Genomic DNA, 23,528 nt, shown 5'->3' with positions numbered 1-23,528 from the left:
CACAGGTAAGAAACACATGACAATACGTGTAAAACAGCAATAAGGACAAAGTAAAAAACTTTGAAATGCACGAATAGCAAGGGGGTACATGTATATACCTAGGGAAAATAGTAGTGCATGGAACCACAATACAGACTTTTGAATTGCTCGAATAGCGAGGAGATCCTCACCTAAAGATTTACCTTAGCTGTAATTTGCAAACATTTCAGAATTGTTTGTCATGAATACTTTTCAAAACGAAGATCTTACTGTTATAGTCCGTATCCTTATACCTTTATTCGAACGTCACTGATGCGTCTTTTGTAAACGTCACGTACTTCTTGTGTACAAAAATGTTAGCCTAAATATCTTTGGTGAGTTATTTTGTAAGAGTTGTTTTGGTTAATGTAGTTGGATAGTAGTTCCATAGGCAAGCATACAAAATTCAACATTACAAGTATATTGCTATGTGAAATAAGACAATTTTGGTTTCAAATGTGTGTCGTTGAGCGATAATGTTTTTTTGGTACACTCGTCACATGTAATCATATATATCATTACAAAAACGATCAAGTTGTTTCCCTTTTTTCTGCGAAGATATAAACTATTTTTTGTTTGTTTTGCAGTTGTATTATATAAATAGGAAAATATTTGCTTCTTCGATAAGTTATCAATTCAATTTGGTCATGGAAGAAGAACTTTTGGCTATCTGCCCTTATCCTCATGGGTTCTTAGGAGCAACATATTCTAAAGGAGTTAACAGTATAATTGTCATACAAGTGAGTGATTTATACAGCTGTAAAACCAGGTTCAACCCACAAGTGTGTGTATATAAGAAAATGTCAGGTATATTAAAGATGTTATTCTTTCGTTTGAGGCGTTAGAGCTTTTGATTTTGTCAATTGATTATAGACATTCTGTTTTGATTTTTCCTCGAAGTATTTTTGTGATTTTACTGTTTGCACTAACAAGAAAAGCATTGAATAATTTCGTTAATAAATGACAATGACTTTGTCTATTTTTTTATTTGACCAATATAAAGTTATAGTAAGTCAAGGCCCATGCATCAATTTGTAAATCTAAGACCATATGTATGTAGTGTCAGCTGTGTACTTAGTTTGGAGTATAATTATCAATTAACGTATACAAGCTATCAGCAATTGTCATTATGCATTTTCTCCAGTGTTTGTTTTATTGATTTTAGTGCAGGTATAATACTTGGAGTTTCCGCAGCAGTGTTAGTTGCTATTTTCATAATTTGTTTTTGGAAACGTAGAAAAGAAAGACACAATAGTACAAGAAACAGTATTGAAGGTATTTTGATATTCAACACATTCTTAGTTTCAAAAGTTTTTTGTTCGCTTTGTAAATTCATTCCACAAAAAGGAGACGACCTGGGTATTTTTCTAGAAACGATTTCTCTGATATGATCAAAACCAGAATAAAAGTTTCAAACACAAAAATACTGCCATTACAAATGTATATAAAATCCGCAATTCACCTACAATACATTGATTAAAGACAAAAACAGTGTTTGCCTTAAATATCGTTAAAATCATACAAACTTGAAGAAAATTTGTTGGAACAAAAAAAAAATTATCAAGATATAAATTATATTTGCTCATGATTTAGAACCACAACATAACATAATTTTCATTATAAACATAATAAATAGATCACCCAAAATGAAAATATTATTGTAACAATTTTTCGATTCTATTGTTGGCAGTTTCGCCTTTGTTTGTTTTGTTTTGTTTTGTTTTGTTTTGTTTTATTTTGTTTTTTATTTAATTTATTTAATTCGTTTATGTGTCTTAACTATATAAACAAATAACTCAAACTAAATATATGCACGATACATCTATACATGCATATCAACCAGATCATGAAATGTCCGGCTGTTTATCAGGTTTTTCATTCAATACAGATGTTTCCGACTTATTTTTCAGGTTCAAGTGAAGAAGTACCTTTAATAAGTAAGTTATTTTATTTATAATTAACAAAATTATGTGTTATAATTTTTTGTTATAACACTTATACGCCTGCTTTGTTTGCAAGTATTATTTTTACATTATTCCATTCCACTAGTTGAAAATCAGAAGTAATTAGATATTAATACATTGAATTTGTACACATTTTTTGTCTGTGGGCCAGCTGAAACCCCGCTTTCGGGTTCGGGAATTGTTTTGCCTTGTTTGAAGGCCCATTGATGGCATTCGGCTGTTTAGGTTTTTCCTCGGGTTGTTGCCTTGATGACACATTCCCTATTTCTTGTCTCATTTTTCTGATAGGGTGTGAAAGTTATGATATTTGTTTTCTTTCCCTTTAGAAACTAATTAAGCCCGAAAAGGTTATACTTGGTTGTTTATATAACCGAAGCCGTTAATGCTGTATAATGTGTTTCGTTACACAATCCTGATGGCCTTTAAATTGATGAAAACGTTTCCTTACACGATTTTGTAATATATCATAGGATGAGGAAGAGTTCTTTTCATTTTTGAGATATGTTTTAATAAATCTAGGTCAAAGTATTTATGAAATGTCTGTCCAACAATCACTAATGCGGGATATGAAGAGGTTGGCATATGGAAATTGTAGTCTATGTCACTACAAGAATCGATAATCTTAGACCAGTATTGAAAACCAATGCATCTTCATGGAATACCTGTTTACAAAGTGATAGGAGTCTTTAGTTTGCAATGTAGTTTTTGTATGACTTGAATGACTTTCTGTCGATCTAATACAAACCAGAAACATCTCTGCAAAATGGATATAACTCATTCATTTGATGAGTTAAGCCTTTTTTAAATGATTTTTATAGTTCGTTCTTATGTTGTACTTTTATACCACTTTCCAAGGTCAGAGGAAAGTTGGGATCTCGCTAACATGTTTAACCCCGACACATTATGTATGTATGTGCCTGTCCCAAGTCAGGAGCCTGTCATTCAGTAATTGTCGTTTGTTAATGTGTTGCAAATTGGTTTTTGTTCAATTTTTGTATAATAATAAGGCCGTTAGTTTTCTCGTTTGAATTCTTTTGTATTGATATTCCAGGGCCTTTTATAGCTGACTATGCGGTATGGATTTTGCTCATTGTAGAAGGCCGTACGATAAACTATAGTTGTTAATTTCTGTGTCATTTTTGTCTCTTTTGGAGAGTTGTCTCATTGGCAATCATACCATATCTTCTTTTTTTATATAAAATATCAAAATCTTATGTATATGTTACATGCATTTTCTAAATTTATGCATTTTGTAAAATGACTGAATTTTCAGGCAATTTATAAAATGCCTAACCTTGACAGGCATTATACAAAATGACTAAAAATACCTAGTAATTTTGTAAAATGACTGAAATTTTGAAGCAAAATTCAACAAATTGCCTGTTCAGTTTCAGGCAATTTGTGGAAGTAGGTTATTGTTGACAAAAACGGACATAAATACAATATCTTGCGTAGAAAATATCTAATGGTTCGGTAAAATAAATTTATTTTCCAAAAACTAACTGGTAAGGTTTTTGTATGCCATATGATGTGTATTTTTTTAGTTAAACTACATAAAGTACATACTCACTCTGTATTTCAGATACCAGCAGCAAATTTGTGATTATTTTGTGAAAATTGCAAAAGGACAAATTGTTCTGTCAATAGAACAAAATTTTAAATAGAAATTTTAGAAATTCTGGATTCAAAACAGTAAATTAAAATAAAACATGTAAACATAAGAAAAAGATTTGTTTTAATTGACTGATTGTTTATTGTATGCTTTCAGTCGCAAATATGTCATGCATATTTTAGACGTGAACAATTTGGGTATAATTCATATGGGTTATTTTTGTAAGGGATTGACCAAGTTAAAGGACAGACATTTCAACTGCCGCTTGCAATTGAAATGAAGATATTTTGGATAGACACAGTATATTTCACCTGAAGAACAGCTATAAATAAAAAAAAAATGTAGAGTTCTTAACGTGAAGAAAGTATTGCATTTACTATCATATGACAATATTTAATATTCCAATTCAGAAATAATGGGAATTTTAAATTATACACCTACATCGAAACAAATTCCCCTCTACAAAATAGGTTTTGCCATACAAGGCTGTGTGTTGATGTGATGCAAATATATGGTAGGTAGTATGATCTGATACATTTTTAAATCAAGATAGCCTATTGCAAATTATTGTTAGGTTTAAATATATTTGTGCAAAAGATAACAATATTTAAAAAGATGTTTAATATAGACTATAAATGGCAATAACTTCATACGGGGTCAATTGACAATTGTTTTTTGCGAAACACAATGCTGTCTTAAGTTAAGTATTTTGTCAGTAAAGGTAATAGAAGCTAAATGTGTGATGATTCCGGCTTCTCAAAATATGATTGAAGTTTTAAACCAGATTTTACGCAAAAAAATTATGTATTTACAAAAGTTCAGTACCAGAATTGTGTTACAGTTCTGTCATCCAAACATTTTGAGAAATGATAAATAAAAGTCGATTAATTCAGTGAAATGTATTCTTGATTATTTACTCTTATTTTTTTATTCAGTAATAATTATCATAAATCGAACTGTTCTGATGCTCAAAGCTTTCAATTGTTTTTATTTTCAATATTTAATTCTTTAAAATAATTCAGGCCTTTTCAATTTTTCCAGGCATTTTGTAAAATGCCTAGAATAATTAGTCATTATGTATAATGACTGAATCTTGCAGGTATTTTAGAGAATGCCTAGAGTTTTCAGGCATTTTACAAAATGCCTAAATTTAGAAAATGCCTGTAAAATATACATATTTATCAAAAAGTACCAGGATTACAATTCAATACAACAAACGCGTTGCATGTACTTAAAATGATTTGTGCTTCTTCCTATTCTTCTTTTTGTGTATGTTCAATAGTATTTAAGCGCATGATTCATAGAAAAATAATAAATTCAACTACCATATTTTCTGTACAAAATGAATATTAAACCTACCTTTTTAGATCCTTTTCTGGAGGAACCCGATGATATCCAATGTATAGATGGTGATGATGCAATTTTAACATGTAAACTTAGTTCGGACATACCGCAAGTGAAATGGTTGAAAAATGGAAAAGAAATAATACAGAGCTTAAAGTGTATTATGTCAACGGCAGATGCCGAACACACACTTACACTGAAGAACACAACACAGAATGACAGTGGAGACTATTATGTGCATGTAGGACAGTTTTCCCATAAAATACAACTTACCATTACAGGTATCTTAACGTTTTATAAACTAATATGTTAGTTTAAACTTGACTCCACAATAGATGTACTGGAAACTGATATCACACCATTCTAATATAACATTGGTATTGACAACTGTGTGTTCGACAGACACCGGCATTGATAGTTTTAAATGTTGAATTCATAAATTTTAAAAAGTTATGACATTATATAATATACATACTCCATGATTTTTAAATGTTTGAACCACGCATTTACTAACTCTCTTTTAAACACACGTGTGTAAACTCAAAAGATATCAAAATAACTTTGATCAACTGATTGCTCTAAAGTGATATCACATATAAATTACTAGATGTTTCTGTAAATTTAAGTGTACATCTTGTTAACCAAATGTTAATATTCAAGTAACTGAAATTATCATTGATAGGCAGAAATCAAACTAAAACGGCAAAAACTTGTCAAGTAAATTATAGTCTTAACATGAACTTCGTCTTTATAAGTCATATTCTTACATCTCTGCCATCGGTGTTTGTTAGTCATTGTCCTTAGCATGTACCATGACAACTTCGCATTTTATTTGGCCTTTTTAACTTTTTTGAATTCGAGCGTCACTGATGAGTCTTTTGTAGACGCGTCTGTCGTATATACTTAATTTAATCCTGGTATTTATGATGAGTTTATGTACGTGTATCGTGACGAATTTGTTTTCAAATTCATTATATGGCACCAGAACTATTTCTATTAAATTATAATAACTGATCATGTTTATGCTATTTGATTCGAACAGAAACGACTAAAAACAATAGAATCTTCCATCTTTGCTTTCCAAATTACCTTATGACAGGTGCTACTAAAATCTGATCCGTCATTCAAGATACATTAAAAAAATTCAACATGAACGCAGTCAAAATGTAACCTTTTGTGTAGAAATATTAGATAATTATAAATCAGTCAACCAAGATACATCAACAGAATTGCACATGAAAGACATCGAAATGTATTTATTGTAATAGATAACAATTGATAAAATTATTACTCCTACATTTTAGAACGTTTTACTACTTTATTATCATTATTAAAGTGAAGGTCCTTTATAAATGATGAGTGATGAATAATTTGTTTGTCAGTCATTGCATGTTTAATGTAGCATATCATAACTGGGTTGATCTGCAATTAATACCGTGTTGGTGATATGTCCCTTTATGTGACGTATAAATACGCATATATGTCCGGTCTGTTACTGCACATTATAACTGTAACATGTATGCCCTTATATCTTACAGTTAGTGTTATTTGTTGCTTGTGAAATAGCTGTGTATATATTCAGTTACATTAATGTTCTATTTCTTTTACTCAATGTTGGTGTTATTTGGTATATTGTGGAGAGTTGTATCTATTGTTTATTGACTGAATGGTTTGTTACTCGTGAAATGAAGATGCAGTAGAATGTAGTGTATGCCCTAATATTTTTACAGTTTTTACCTTTGTGAGATATTAATATAAATGTTATATTTCTTTTCTGTATTTTTGTTTCATTTGATCTATTGTGATTAAATATCTCATTGACAATCATACCTAATCTTCCTTGTATATGCAGGGAAATGGTTTACGGCGCATGTATACGTTTTCCAAACATCATGTATCTAGTGTTAGTTGTAGGTCTTGATGGTCTATTTGCTTTGAAAAACCCACTTTTTGCATTACATGTTACTACATTTGTATATTCTCGTTCAAATTATGTTTGCATTATTTACTTTGACCGTTTAGAAATCAGCCTTCAAATGATCAATGACAAGTTTCAAACGGTATGTACATCCGGGTTTTTTTTAAAGAAGAGAAGGCTTCATGGTTTGCATTTGTTTTGAAACATATTTCCATCGCATTTTGACGGCAACAATGAATTAGAGCTTGATGATATTTTTATGAAGCTCTATAATTTCTAATTATAGATCCGTCTCTTATCTTATATAAAACGTAAGATGAATACTGAATATACATGAAGGTATAGATGGTGCCATCGGTGTCATTGACGTTATCTGTTCCAAGTTTCATTCGAAAATAACTGAATCAATTTGGACGAATGATTCGTAATGTTCATTTGTATGTACATGATTAGTCCCTGGGTTTCAAATACCTAGCTTGTTTTGTTCCGGAAAAAGCTAATTCGAAAACAAAACACTTCCAACGAATGTATTTAAAAAGTGTTGTTTTCATTTCTGTTTAGTATATGTTCTGCACATCAACAGTCATTATCATTACATCTAAAAGTAAATTAAAAAAAAACATAGTCATGACAATAGTTTAAGAAACTCCATATGAGTAAAATGTAAATTATACTTCATGTCACGATCTGCGTATGATCCATGTCTTCTAAAAAGGTGATTTCGTACAAAATGGTTATAGCAATTTATCGAAAACATTTACAATTTTCTTTTACGATTTGCATTATGCATGTTATGTCTCTCAAACTAAAATTGATCTACTGAAACAAAAAAATAAACATTCAACAATACATCAATAGCAAGATTTACAACTCAAACTCAAGTAAGTGAGTTGCTAAATATTTTAAGGGTGCTGTGCATAGTACTTGTAGATTAATAAGCCATATAAGGTTTTTGTGTAGAATATTTGCATCATGTTACTTATATGTCGCTGCTAAATCGAATAAAGAATTTTAAACGTGTCTCATAAACTGACATGAGTTTTCATCGGATATAACTACGAATCGCTGTGTTTTTCTCGTCATTCACAACTGGTTCATAGACAAGCGGTTGACAGGATATGTTACGCGATAATTTTATGTAATGCATGCTCTAATGATTTTCCTCTCATTTAATGACTTATTGTTGTTAGAACCTTCAATGGCGGTTAACATGGACGAAAAGAACACATATATGGACGCGATCAAAACTGGAATAGAAGTCAGACAATACGTAAGAATTCAGGTCATTGGCAAAGATCGTGTTGGAAAGACAAGTCTTGTACGAAGACTTCTATTCCTAGAAGACGGTTCATACGATGGTAAAAGCACTGATGGAATTGAAGTTGATAGAAAATGTCAAATACGAAGGAAAGATGGACAATGGTTTGTTGGTGATGGTAAGTAATGTTTCTTCGTGATTAAAATCAGATGCGATGTTTTCCTATTAGAGATTTTTGGCAAACATTTGCTGATCAGTGAATAGTTATACACATATAGATGTTCACCATTAATGAGATAGAGAAACCATTAGGTGCATAATTTGTTTTGGATAGGATTGGACCTACCAATGATATACTCCAATATGGCAGTACGGGTGGTATATAAAAGCAAGAAGATGTTGTATGATTGCTAATGAAAAAATCTTCCCAAGAGACAAAATGTCGTACACGATCAACTAACAGCCTCCAACAATTCATTCACAAGCAATATGATTTTGATCTCCAGAAATTCTTCCATCTGAAACTATAAGGTCAGTTGATTTTTCATCAGTATGTTATACATGTTATAGTGTCCTTAATTTAAATTACATACATTGAATATTAATATTAGCAGAAATTGATTAATTAACCAAAGACGATGACTAAACATATTTCTAGAAATCACAACAAATGTTAAAATAAAGACGACTTGGTCATGTTGGTATTAACTTTACCTCTGTTCATTAAACAAGTACTTCTAACAGAGAGAATAAAATGTAAAGTGTATTCATTTGCAGTATCGGGAACGTTTACACAACGTCACACAAGTGGGATGCTTAACTAGCCAGGTGTTACCAGCCAAGACATATGTTTCGGAAATAGTGTCTAAATATTTTGTTTGGGTGAATTTAGTTATAAATGAATCTTAAAGGAAAGGAAAGTTGAAAACAGAAGCATATGGTTTTTACATCATTGTTTAAAAAATAGAGCAGTGTTGTTCTTACCGTAAATTTGCAACCTGGAAAAATAATATGCAAATTACTTCTATTATAAGTATAATCCAAATGCAGTAAATGAGCTGTATAAATAAATGAAGAATGCTTTTTTGGGTCACATATGCCCCTGCTTGTAAATATACATTTTCCACATATAGATTCAGGATTAATGTAGTTTTGACCGTTTTGTGAGTATAAGCATTGTGTATAAGTTCCATAACATTTGATTCAGGAAAACTAAAGTTAGAGAACGGAAACAACAGATTTAGTATTTTTAGTGTTGAAGGCCGTACTTTGAACTGTAGGTTTTGTTTTACAAATTGTGACTTTGATAGAGAGTTTCATTATTGTAATCGAATCACATCTTCTTACATATAATATCTCATGAACAGTAAAAATGAAGCCACCCAATATCGTACTTAATCTGTGTTTTGGGGTAAAAAACATTGCGTATAAGGTTTATAACATTTGATTGAGGCAAACTTATGTAAGAGAACGGAAACGAAAGAATCAACATTTTCTAAGTTTATAAAGGGGCATGATAAATCATAAACGGTAAAAGTGACTCCAACCAATTTAGAGTTTTATATTGTATTTTGTGCTAATAAGCAGTGTGTAGAAGTTTTAAACTATTTGGTTGAAGGGAACTAAAATTAGGAGAACAGAACCCATTTGTTGGGACGTTTGGAACGGACGGACAAGGATAACACTTAATGTTCCCTCTGGTGCCAGCACAAAGGTTCTGACTACTATGCTGGTGATACCCATGGTTGGACCATCACCGGCACTGGCATCAACCTACACATAATTTTATTATAAAAAAAATATTCAATCTTAATTTTGATTTCTCTATTTTTGGCAATTATTACAATGTTTGCTCTTCACAAGGAGTGTCAAGTTTTACAAATTCATTCTACATATACATTTTGTAATATTTCATCGCATTTTTAGGTCTACTGATTAAAGCTTTCAAACTTGAATTGTGCATCACTTTCTATGTATATGTCTTTTTACATTATGTTTTGAACAAAATGATTTGTTACAAATCCTTTATATGTATTTCTATCAAATCTGGCATTATTTCAAAGCCAAACAAATAAAATTCAGTCGAAAAAAATGTTTAATCAAATATAAATACAATTCGTCAAATGGATATTTGCACATATCGTTGGCCAATTGAACGACATGTCCTTACTATGTGTTTTTAAAAGTTCAAGAAATATTGAAGGAAATACGGAATAAGAAATGGAAAATAATTGAAAATGGAACGACTAATTAAACTTAAAAGGAGGCTCGATAAACGGTGTATTTCGGTTTATCTTTAAAATATATGCGATGCTATTTTTGTCCAGTTTCCTAATCAGAATAATTAAAATGAGAAGATGATTACCCTAAAGCTTCATTTTTCGGCGACGCTGAAATGTTTAATGAAATAAAAAAGGGTAAGCGTTTTTACCAACTTTATTTTTGTATTCGGATACTTGCGGATATCTTCTCAAAGTTCAACGGAAACCTTAAAAGAAAACTCGGATAGAACCAATAAGTAGGTTGCTATAACCAAAAAACCTGGATGTTGAACCAGTTTCCATAATTTCGAACAAAGAACCCGGATAAAATCAAGATTAAGAAGCAAAAGACCCGGATGGAACCAAGGTTTTGAACCAAAGTGCCAAAATAGAACCTAATGGCACTAGGAAATCTCATGACTTTGATACCTTTAACGTATTTCCCAAATCATTTATGTATTTAGTACATTTATATATAATTTCATTTTTTCCCTTCATCGTGTTCATTAATGATTTATTTATTTCATTTAGTAATTAACAATAAAATATGTACTTGTTTGTATTTGTTGATAGGTAGCATGCATGTTCCAGTATATTGTATCTTTTTGAATACAGTTGTTGATCTTTCATTTATACCATGTTCATGTGATATGGAGAGAGTTTTTCTATCCTGTTCCTGTTTTTCAATCCTTATCGTATGTTAAAGAATAGAATATGTTTAAAATCAAAGTCAAGAATGCAATTTGTATTTTTTCAGTCGTACCAATGGTTAATGTACATGATATAGTGGAACATTGGAATAAGTTGAATATCATAGACTTCCCCATTTTGATATTCAAACATAAGGTTTCTCTCAATTAGTTTGTATCAGCGCAGATATTCTTTTTTAGTATGCAAATAAGGTTTGAACTAGCAAGATTAGTACACAATTTTATTGAGTGCGTAATTTACTCGCTGCGTTGAAGACCAATTGGTGGTCTTAAGTTGTTGTCTGCTCTTTGGTCGGATTGTTGTCTCTTTTGACGTTTTACCCATGTCCGTTTTCAGTTTTATCCTTATAAAACTAAAATGCAACACATACGTTTTTTTTTCAAGATCTCCTTTTCATTATTATATTAACATTCAACAAATGGTCCATATTTATTAAAGAGACAAACCAACATGAATCAGGGAGGCATTTTTGTTTTAATTCAAATTAAGCTAGATAATTAACTATACTTCGATTTTAATTAAAGAAAATTTGGACACACACATTAAAAATAATTATCAACTGTTTGCAATTTACTTTTCTTGTGTTATTTGTCTTTTATTTTTCCTATTACAAATAGTTTAAGATGACAGTACTTTAACCTATAAAGTGGTATATCAAAAATATTTGTTGCAGTTTTCAATGAAAATATGTTGTGTTTAAGTTACGTAAAGAAACGATTATTTCGTAAATGTTAAAAAAAGATACTAAACTCAGAGAAAAAATTTTAACGGAAAGTTTTTGAGTATTTGGCACAATAAAACGTCAAAAACATAAAACGAATTTGTAACAACTGTCATCTTCTTGACTAATAAAGATATTTTCTAATGTGAAAAATAGTGGATTGAACCTGTATCTTATCTAGCTAAACCTCTTAATTGTATGACAGTCGTACACACTTTCATTATACTGACAACGGGCGAACAAAACCAACAAAAACGATATGTTAAAATGTCAAAAATATGTGTACAGCAGTCAAAATTTTGTTTAAGTCTCAATCACTATGAAAACATGCAAATATATATAAAACACAAACAAAAATGCATATTGACAAAATACGTTAGAAAATAGAAAAGACAAGAATACACAAAGATGTTACCAGAGCACAACAAAACAATGATGGTATGAACAAATACCGTGCGACTTGAATGAATCTTGCCAAATAAAGAAAACAGTAGTATACCGCTGTTCAAAAGTCATAAATTAATTTAGAGCGAACAAATCCGGGTTCCAAACTAAAACCGAGGGAAACAGATTACCTATATGAGTAAACCATAGAAACAACAGAACACTGAAGTGCAACAAAACACAAACAACGATGCAACATGCATAGAAACGAACTATTTCATAACACACGCCATATTCCAGACTTGGTACAGATCAATTTAAGAAAAAAATAGTGGGTTGAACCTGGTTTTGTAGCCAGTCAAACCTCCGCGTTGTTTGACATTATAAAATATACCTCTAAATTAACAACATTACATGACCGGAATAAAAAATAAATAAATGCATGTTTTATGACTGCTGTGACCAAACCAAGGACAGAATTTGTGTTAACTTAAAATGCAGAGTTAGTCCTAGGACTAAAATGATTGCCCGAAATTTAACTTCAGGCCAGCTCCATGTCCAGAATTGAAGTTAACTTTTCACAAAGTTAGCTTTGCCACAAGCAGTCCTTCACACAAGTTAACTTATGACCAGGTCTGCTGTTAAAAGTCAAACCAGACCTGTTCTTATAAAAGTTTACTTTGGTTTGGTCCCTTTGGTCTGGTCTGCTCCTCTAAGATCAAGTTAACTTGATCCCATGTTAACTTTGGTCTGGTCTGCTCTTCCAAGATAAAGTTAACATGATCCAAAGTTAACTTGTTAATAGGACTGCTTTTATTGTATGTTTCAACGTGGTAAAATAGTTATCAAAGTTACCAGGATTATAATTAATTACGCCAGACACGCGTTTCGTCTACATAAGACTCATCAGTGACGCTCAGATCAAAAAGTTGTAAAGCCAAACAAGTACAAAGTTGAAGAGCATTGAGGACCTAAAATTCCAAAAAGTTGTGCCAAATACGGCTAAGGTAATCTATTCCTGGGATAAGAAAATCCTTATTTTTTTTTTTTTTAAATTCAAAGTTTTGTAACAGAAAAAAGATCATAGAACCGATTATAAAGCAGATTTGTCTTTATGACTGATAGTACTGCTCTGTTAAATACTTAACAGGTCAGATCTGGTCTGGTCCTGTCAAGCATATGCATAACTGTCCACATGTCTGGTCTGGTCGAGCATACCTGCTCACAGGTCTGGACTGGTCAAGCAGACCTGTCTTTAGGTCAGGTCTGGTCTGGTCAAGTAGACTTATCCATAAGTCTGGTCTGGTCAAGTAGACTTATCCATAAGTCTGGTCTGGTCGAGCTGACCTGTCCTGGGAACAGGTCTGCTCTAGCAAACTATTTCTTAGGTCTGGTCTGCAGCATTCCTAAAAACAGCAGACACGAGGTCTGGTCCGCTAGGGATAAAGTTAACTTACAGGTCTGCTAAAATTTTCAAAAGTTAACCTATAGAGCAGTCGTAAGGACTGCTTTATGTTAACGTGTGTACAGGTTAGGACAGACCGTGTATACTTCCGCCAAACATTTTTCATTTTAAGCTAAAAAATAGATTTTGCAAAATACTCTAAAAATTTTAAGGTTAATTGGTTTGATAAATGCTCATAGAGAAAATGTTTTTATTTGAAAGTGACTTCAATAGATTTTTGTTACATTTTTTCAAAGCAAATAACTTTAAAAGTGTCAGAGCAATTTGCAAAATCTTTTTTTTCATCTGAAAATGAAAAATGGTAAGCTTGAATGTACATGGACGTAGGACCGCACCCATCTGTAATACATGTAATATATGAGAGTCCATCCATAAAAGTAATAATATGAAGGAATTATTACTTTGTTTTTATATGCAATATACAATTATGGCCCGTTGAAGAGGTGAATATTCAAAATTGTCAACACGAGAAGGTTATTTCATTTAGGGCGCAGCCCGAAGTGAAATAACTTTTGAGGGTTGACAATTTTGGATATTCATCGATTCTAAGGGGCCACAATTGTTTTATTATACCGAACTAACAGTGGAAGTGCATTTCGAACACAGATTGACGTTTGAAAATACATTTGTGTTCGATTTTCTCGAATAAACAACAAAAGTAGAATCTTTTTGTAAAATATTGATGGCCCTGAAAAGGACCGTTTATGAGAGACATCATCGGCTGCTGCCACTCTAAACTCTATTTATGTCCAATGCCGTACTTTTTCGTCTCTCGATGGGCTTCCAGTGTAACGTGAACGCTGCCATTTTGTTTATTTACGTTTGTGACGTCATTTTTTAACTCAAGTACAAATAAACAAACTCAAAAGGTTATTCACCGGTGAATAATAGGGTTATTCACCGCTGGTGTAAATTCTTTAGGGTTATTCGTGCTTCCTTCAATTGAATGAAATTTAACTGAATTATTCCATGTCACGTGATTACGTTTCACCCAATAGAATTGTTTGAAATATACGTAAGGTATAATAATATGTATTGTTAGGCTGTGTGTATGTGTGTACGTTGTGAATAAGCATTTTATTGTCCGAGTTTCATAATAATGTTTTGTAGTTGAAACAGAAAAGAAGGAAAGGATAAAGAGGATACATCTGGCCGTTAATACAAAACAAAATAAAAGTATATCGAAGCTGTCACAACTTCCAACTGAAGAATATGTATCAGATTTAGAAAAGAAGAAAATGGAACAAAAACAAAATGCCACATCGGAATATTTTGAAATAGAAGAGACACACAATTTTCAGGACACGCTTATCTCTGACGATAATGTTATTGAAAAAGAACCGTTTGATGTTTTATCCAAAATAAATGATGATACACAACATGCAAGTATTACTTTAGCTGCTTCTACCTCCGATGGAAAACAATCAAGTATACCAGATAAAATGGAAAAACAACAAAATAATGACTTGAAAAATCATGAACTAGTACCCAATTCAAGTGACCAAATAACCGAAATGATGGTTTCAAAAATGGATGAAATTCTTGCTTATGCCAAGATAGAAAAAGACAAAATGAAATCTGAAGGTTTAGTAGAATGTGGTATATGGGATTTCGCTGGTCAAAAAGACTACTATGCCACACACCAGACATTCTTTACACCAAATGCGATTTATCTTCTTGTTGCAGATATTGAGGACGATATAAAACCTATCACACATAATGAAGATGATTGTAATTGCATTGGAGGTAAGATATATAATTATATTGAAGCAATGGAAATACTTAAAATTATGATTCCTCATAAAATATTATTGTCCTCAAATTATTATTTTAAGATTTTTATGTATGAAGGGTTATGATGTTTCGTTTCAAAGATGATTCAATAAACACAGATATTCAGTGATGTATCAAATTTGAGTGAAGGGATTCTTTTGTACTCAAAACATTTTAAGCATGAATACTTGTATCGTAAATGTTCAAATTATTCTTATGGACATCTGATCTAAATGTTAAACTGCGAGAATTATATATCTCCATAATTAAAAGTATGTTCAGATTTACGTATATTGTTTTAATGTCAGTCCTGAATTTAATAACATAGGAGTGTGACAGCTTAATTGTTACAAGAAATACAAAACGATGTTGACTTCATTAATCACTGTTTTGTTAAATAAAGATGTTTCTGCATTTGCGTAATGCAAGAAACAAATCAGTTATACAAGTCGGTAGATATAAGCTGCATGTCACCTGCTAATAATTTACTATTTTGATGTGCAAATTATGTTTCAACAATTGACAAACCGATAATCATAAAAGAAATTGTTGATGATATTGCAATATCAGTTTTCCTTCACCAACCCAAACTATAAAATGAGAAAATGTGGTAATCTTATAATTTGAACAGAATACGTAAATGTGAAAAAAAAACAGGCAAATAGAGAAAGCTAAAATACACAGAAAACTCAGTTTGCTCCTAATTTGATTGCGAAATCTTTGTCTCTTACTTTTATTTGTAAATTGTTTTTCCTAGTTTTGATGTTGACTCAAGAAGAATAGACACGTTATGATCAAAGAGATTGTTAACCAGCTTTTCAAGTGAAATTTTAAAATTGTTTGTATAAACATTGAACTACAAAAATATGTAGTGTATATAATTTTCTGACGTCAGATACACGAACCAATGAATGTGTTTGTAGATAGATGTTTTTGTATTCTGTTAAATTGTTCCTTTTTTAAATTGTTACACGATGATGACTGCTGTACCCATATTTTGATTATATTATTTATTATGTCTGTTTAGTTCACGCATCATTGTAGATATAAAGGAATTTGATGAGACTTTCAACAAAGTGGAAGGTTTAGCGCTATAAAACCATGTTTAATCCACCATTTTCAACTTTTGAAAATGCCTGTACCAAGTCAGGAATATGACAGTTCTCGTTCATTCGTTTTTTATGTGTTTTGTCATTTGAATTTGCCATGTCATTGTGGACTTTCCGATTGGATTTCCCCTCTGGGTTCAGTATTTTTGCGATTTTACTTTTTTGTTTAAACAATAACTTGTCTGAACTTGATAAAAATTATAACAACATATTGTGATTTTAAATTAAAACGGCTTTTTCTTGCAGAATAATTGAAATTAGCTCCTTAGACTAACAACTTCCCTCAAACGAAAAAAATGAGAACTAAAAACTGTCAATTGTAGACTCGGTTACCCCTATAATTAAAACACAAATGAAGCTGTACAAATACTTTTATACCGGAAATTAAATGGATTTTCAACATCCTGCCATGATTTTTACTTATATATTAGTATCGCATGTTTTCCAGCTAAATGTTTCAACCACATATAGTGTATTTTAACAATCGAAACGTTCAATTGAAACCACACGAGTTTGTAAAGGTGTTTTTGAGTGTTTTTGAAACAAATATGTATTTGTGGCATGGTATATAGCCGAAGATGCATAATATTTCCGTAATGGATTACAAACAAAGAATGACATATCTTTTTATTATTTTTCCTTTTAGATTATATTGATTTTTGGTTTGACAGTGTTCACTGTTTTTGTAAAGATCGTTCAGCAATGAAACTTTGTCCACCTGTTGTAATGGTGTGTACTGGTACAGACAAGTTTGAAAAGGTATGCATATCATAAGACGACATCATTGTAATTTTTTGTAAATAACTGCTTGTTTAACGAATATTACTGAGTGGTGTTATTCTTAGAAGTTTTGTATACTTTTTGACTATGTAATGCCTTATATAACAGAAAATAAACAGATACAGCATTGAACTGAACAAAAATATGTAAAAAAGGTAAGCAATAAACACGGCTGTCGAAAGTGGATTAATTTTTTTGTTACTGTTGTCAAGTCTAGTTAAGTTGAATATGACCGAAATTACAAGAAAAAAAATACAGCTGATGAGTCTGAAAAATAACCTAATTATTTATTGTACAGTACTTTTTTAGAAGACACTGTTAATTACAGATTAACATTGGTTTACTAGTAATGTTTCGTCGGTTGAATAAACAATAATTAGGTTGGTTTAAGTGAGATCTGTTTTGGAAAATAATAACAAAGTAAAAGTATTAATATTTTGAAAATAATTTAAATGATATCTTGAATATGCAAGCTTTTTCGAGGCAGCAATAATACCCCATGATAGCTCGCTTTAATCATTTATTTGTGATAATTATTTAGTCATATAATTGTAACAATATACACTTCACATGTTACAGGAAGTACCTATTTAAATAAGATTACGTAAATAGATAAACACCACCTAAATAAACTAAGTCTACAAAATTAGATAACCTCTGTGATTAATAAGTTGTATTACATTTCTATAACTTAAATGGAATGTTGGATTAACACCAGTCAGTAAGCAATCCACAGGAAAAAACATCACATGAAAACATTCACTCAAGAATTGTAGGGCTTAAATCTGAGGCTTCCTTTATACTTATATACATATATATTCTTATTCGCTAGGTCCGATTATTTTAGTATTGTAAATGTATGTCCTCAACGTACGTCTGAATCAGTGACCACTCTACAACAGATTTATCATTTATAATCCTGGTATCTTTTATAACTATTATCAATCGGATAACAGTGATGGTGTTACAAGACTGCCAATACATTTTGTATATACAAATATTCATAACATCGGCTCACCAATGTTAGATCTGCAAATTTGCTATAGAACATTTTTAATTCTTCCCTCGCCGGGATTCGAACTCATGCTACTGAGATATCGTGACACCAAATCGTCTTGCACTGTACCCAATGCGCTACAACACACGATCACTTATGCTTCACAATACCCAAATAGCTTTCGGTGGCCTGGTGTTACCTTTCCTCGTCAGTTTTAATTTAGCGTCGTAATGCAGTTCATGATCTATAAGGCATGAAGATTGAATTGTTACAGATCTGAATTATCTTTATGTATCATCTATATATATCATCGCTTTACAAATCCTCTGTAACTGGATGAAAAAAAACATTGGTTAAAAAAATGTATCAACACCATTGCATTACATTAACAGATTAAGATGTTGATCATTTAATTTTTGGGTTATTGTTAAGAGTTTTGAACTTTTTAAAACGAGGATTCTGTCCATTTTTGAATTATGTTATTTTCCTTTTCCTAAATAATTACATACAGTCGATTTCACTTTTTTGTATTTATAGGTTGCATTTCTGTAAATATTGACAATGCAGTTTCCCATAGGAACTCCTTTTACGGCTAAACTATACCACTGTGACTATGAAGTTTTGAAAAAAATCTTATTTTAGAATTGAAAGTTCATATGTACCACACTTTTTTTCAAAGGTCAAAATATAGGGCTGTGCGGCATATTTTCAACGTTTATATGCCCTGAATTTCACAGAGTTTAAACTAACACTAATTTTCTGAACTACCCCTACCACAGATTTCAATGTAAACAATATGCACGTGTTTATTTGATGGTAACATTCCCAAGTTATGTCTCTGTGAGATTGAACACAAAGAGCATAACTGGGAACCAGTATGCAAACAAAATTAAATTTCTATGAATATTCAAGATCTCCCCAGAAGAGGCGTGTTTTCAGAAAGCATCTCAGAATACTATAAATGTAATGTTTAGCAGTCAATCATTACAACATTCAAGATTATATAAAGTATCCAATCCAGCCTCTGTCACCAGTCCACATCTTACTGTATGCCTATTTGTCAATTAAAGAACACATGTTCTGCCTCAAATGGTCAATTTAGATTTTTTTTGTCACAATAGTATCATCTGTAACCATATATCTGACACAATTTAGCTAATCTATATTCTAGAAGTGTTAAAACAAAGCCATATTTGCAATATTTGTATGTATGCAGATACCAGTCTGAGATATAAATTCACTCAAAATGTTGTAGAGATGACTGCTTACTTCTGATTTTTGCATAACTTCCAAGCATAGTTATTGTTTTCTGTATCACGAACTTCAAAATCATAAAATCATAGCATTTACAAGTTAAATTATTTGTTTTTTGAACCAGGGGGTAGGCAATTTCTTATGTTTTTTGCCCCTGGGGCCTCAAATTTCCTAAATCATTCTGCTGTTTCTAGAAATTTGGAATATTTAGTACATATTCAGGATAGAACACACTATTGTAAGTTTTCTTGAGATATTTCTGTTTTTCTAGCTTGTATGTATTATGCCGTGGTGACAAAAATAAAAGATTTAGGTGTTGCGGCTTACTTTTGGGTTATCGAAAGGACACAGATACCCCATAAATAATATTCAGGAAGTATCTATGAGTTTCAATGACTGCGAAGAATAATCAGACTCACTTCTTAACAATTTAACTTACAAATATGCAAATATTATGAATTAATTTTGTATCCAGGACTTTAAATAAACTATGCATACTGTAAACTGTGAATTTATGCTGAGTCATCATATTTAAGGCCCAGGATTCTATCAATCTTCATTAAATATTTATAAAACTTCATATTTGAGTTAATTTCTTTAAAACTGTGAAATAAAGCAAATTTGGATACATTATGAATGTTCCCCTTTTTCACCCTATATAATCTGTGTTTACGTGAATTGTCGGGATTTTACAATTACCACCTGATGTGATGTCTTATGTAAACAATATTCTGTCTGTTGATTTTTTTTTAGTCATTTTAGCTATGGTGTTGTGCAGTTGTTCAAATGTCACTATGGTATCGTTCGACTCTGTTCTACAATCAACACCTTACTATTACGTTTGGTGTAAACATTGAATAATTTTGTACAACACTGTCCATTTTGATTTATATTAGTTTAACAAGAATATATTATCTGAACGAAAGGCTATTCACACATATCCTGTCATTCCTAACACACAGTCACTGCAATATTACTATTCAAAAGTGAAAATTAAGTATATACTGATCGTTACAGTATAATATAAAGTGTACATGATATTAAATCGAGAAAAGATTATTTAGGACAAGAATTAGAAATTATGTCTAATTATTCTGGTATTTAGTTTTTTTTTGTGATTTCATCTGAGTTTTTAGTTTCTATCAATAATCCTGAATAATAACAAATTTGTAAAGAAACTCCCTGTCATAATATATCCCTGAAAATTTCTCTCTAACTGTTGCTGTATTGGTCATGACATAATTTGATAAAATACATATTCTTTCGTTCCCTTATCCTCATTAGAGAAGGTACATATACTGATATACTTGTTCAGTTTAATCAATTATATTATTTAGTTAAGTGTGAATGTATGTGTTATTATTATATTTACATGCAGTATTTCATATGGTAAATTCCTTAAATATGTATCGCTACATCTTTTCAGAAGAGAAAAATACCAAAATGATTTTTAAATATCCAAATTTGTTACATCCGACCATTCCAAAAAAAAAATCTCATTTAGGAGAATGTATCTTTTATTTACAAGATATCTTTTACACAGATTGCAACGAATTATTTTTCATTATCTTTTAAGAAAATGTATTAACAGGAACACATTCCTAACTTCAAATCACAATAAGATTTGATGAATCTTTTGAACTGTCATATTTTGCATGAATGAATTCGATATACTGTATATTTAAGAAAAATAGTTCTGGATTCCTATATATCGCGATTGAAATGAAACTAACTTTCAAATTAATACTTTAGTGTACACGATTGAAAGTCTTCTTTAGGTGTTTTTTTTTCAACTCGGAGAAGTCTACGTAAATATTGATATATTAAAACTTAACAGTTAAAACATTTCATTATGTTTACAGAATATTTATTAAGATTATCGATATTGCCTTTCTGTAACCATACATGAACTGTTATATATATTTTTTATCTAATTAAATTGTTTTTCAAAATTAGCAGTTTTAAAATGTTGTTTTAACAGGTTGAAGATAGGAAAAAAGAATATGAAGCAAATATTCGTCAAGTTTTTGGCAAACAAAAAAAGTCGGATCACAGAAGGGGCATCTACTTTATTTCTAATACGAATTTTAGAGCTGAAGATAAAAAAGAAATCAAAAGATTGAGAAAGCATATATCCGACATTGCATTAGAGATGAATTATTTTGCTGAAAAGCTTCCGACAAAGTGGATTCAACTAGAAAATGCACTTGAAGTATTAAAAGACTTAAGCATATATGTTTATTCTTGGGATAATCTGCTGAAACTATCGCATGAAAATATGATAGAAGAGGAAGAACTCCTGGCTTTCCTAATTTACCAACATAAAATTGGAAACATAATATTTTTCAACGACATCAGAGATTATATCATTCTACGTCCAGATTGGTTAGTGAAGTGTTTCAGATGTCTTATTTGTGATTGCAACATAGAAAAGAGAAATTATAACTTGATTTGTCCAACTTCCTGGAACGAACTGAAAAATTCAGGGGAATTATCAGAAATATTAATCAATCAATTATTTCAAAAAGAACCCGAATTGAAGTTTGCAGACCATAAAACGCATTTGCTTAATGTCATGGAAAAATTTGACATTGTAATAAAACCTCAATTTAAAGATACCAGCACCGACAAATGCCAGAAGTCAAGTTCTTACTATTTGCCGTGCATGATTGAAAAATCATCTTCATACAAATCTGTAATGGAAAGATTTATCAAAAATACGTCTGATGTTACAATAACACCATGGTTGGTTTTTGAATTCGAATTTCTCCCCCTTGCCTATTTTAATCACATTTTGTTTCATTACATTAGAAATTATGAAGTTTGTGAAATTAAAACGAAGATGGTAGAACAAAAAGCTATTTATAGAGGAAAAGCAGTTTTCTCTTTGGACGACTTAAGGATATTTATTATCTGCTTTTCACATAATGCAATATCAGTGCAGATTTGGGAGTGGGGTAATATAAAGGATAATGTATACAAGACTGTTTTGAATGAACTTGGTAGTAACATTGAAATATTACAAGAAAAGTTAAGACAAACTCTGACGTACACAATTAAAGCAAAATGTTTTGATGGAGATCACTCCACAAGTGAAGGAAGAATTACTTTAGATATCTCCAGTGAAAAAGAAATATACCGGTGTAAAGAACATATGAATACACACAGCATGGACAACATAAAAAAGACCTGGTTAAAACATGCCGTGAGTATAAATTGCATATCTTTAAATACTTGAAAACTGTTTTTTTTTTTAAATCTAATTGGATCACTACCTTTTAAGTTCCTAGTTCCTCATTAGCGTTATAAGTCTCGGTTCAAATAGCTTTTTCATTGTCCAATATCTTGCAAGTACAAAAATTACCTACTTAAACATATTTTGTATACGTTTTTTTATTGCACAATTATTGACAATCCACCATGCATTCGTTCTATAAATAAAATTTAAGAAAAGATAAATATAAACAAAACCAAGACATACATAATTTCAATTAAAGTTAAAATAATTTGTATTTTTAAAGCACGTGTGATATCATCAGTATTTATCAAAACTTAACAAACACACTAGAAAGTAATGGCATTCATATACAGTCCAATGTTTAACATAACAGTTATCAACATTTAAAGAATATATTATATGTTATACCCATTGAATTTCTGTGTGCACGGATTTTTTGTCAGCGGTCAGTATATAAAAACAATGAATGTGCTTGACCAATGCAACGCTAATTACAAGATAGGAATGATACAGTAATAAGTTAGGTGTAATATTTTTAATGCACCCACCCAAAACAATTTTCGTCTATGTTTATTTCTCATTTCGTATCGACTAGTATTAGATTCATGAAAAATACTGTATGTTATATTAAACGCGAATTTGTAGCGAACATACAACCGTGAAGTGTATTTGTTTTTTTTTTCTACGAATATATCTTGCTTAGTAAAAAAATATTCATAGG

The 23,528-nt window shown here is 30.9% G+C and overlaps 1 protein-coding gene across 1 annotated transcript; it reads left to right on the top strand.

Annotated features, from left to right (window-relative positions):
* Window positions 1–1,189: 1,189 nt before the first annotated feature.
* LOC143084249 (uncharacterized) lies at window positions 1,190–23,099 on the top strand. Its single transcript, XM_076260659.1, has 8 exons — window positions 1,190–1,293; window positions 1,929–1,955; window positions 4,962–5,219; window positions 8,047–8,292; window positions 14,767–15,402; window positions 17,185–17,297; window positions 21,551–21,781; window positions 23,091–23,099. The coding sequence occupies exons 3-8, from the start codon at window positions 5,102–5,104 to the stop codon at window positions 23,097–23,099; spliced, it is 1,353 nt and encodes a 450-aa protein (XP_076116774.1). The 5' UTR covers window positions 1,190–1,293; window positions 1,929–1,955; window positions 4,962–5,101.
* Window positions 23,100–23,528: the final 429 nt, after the last annotated feature.

This window comes from Mytilus galloprovincialis, chromosome 7 (assembly GCF_965363235.1).
Source record: "Mytilus galloprovincialis chromosome 7, xbMytGall1.hap1.1, whole genome shotgun sequence".
Lineage (NCBI taxonomy): Eukaryota > Metazoa > Mollusca > Bivalvia > Mytilida > Mytilidae > Mytilus > Mytilus galloprovincialis.
The sequence above is the reverse complement of the archived record's forward strand: the minus strand, read 5'-3'. Positions and strand labels throughout refer to the sequence as shown.

What these genes read in the sequence shown, in the direction of transcription:
- LOC143084249 (XM_076260659.1), top strand. Translation starts at nt 5,102, where the DNA reads ATGTCAACGGCAGATGCCGAACACACACTTACACTGAAGAACACAACA. An exon ending in AATACAACTTACCATTACAG is followed by an intron (nt 5,220 to 8,046) that starts GTATCTTAACGT and finishes TATTGTTGTTAG; the next exon opens with AACCTTCAATGGCGGTTAAC. An exon ending in TGATTGTAATTGCATTGGAG is followed by an intron (nt 15,403 to 17,184) that starts GTAAGATATATA and finishes TTTTCCTTTTAG; the next exon opens with ATTATATTGATTTTTGGTTT.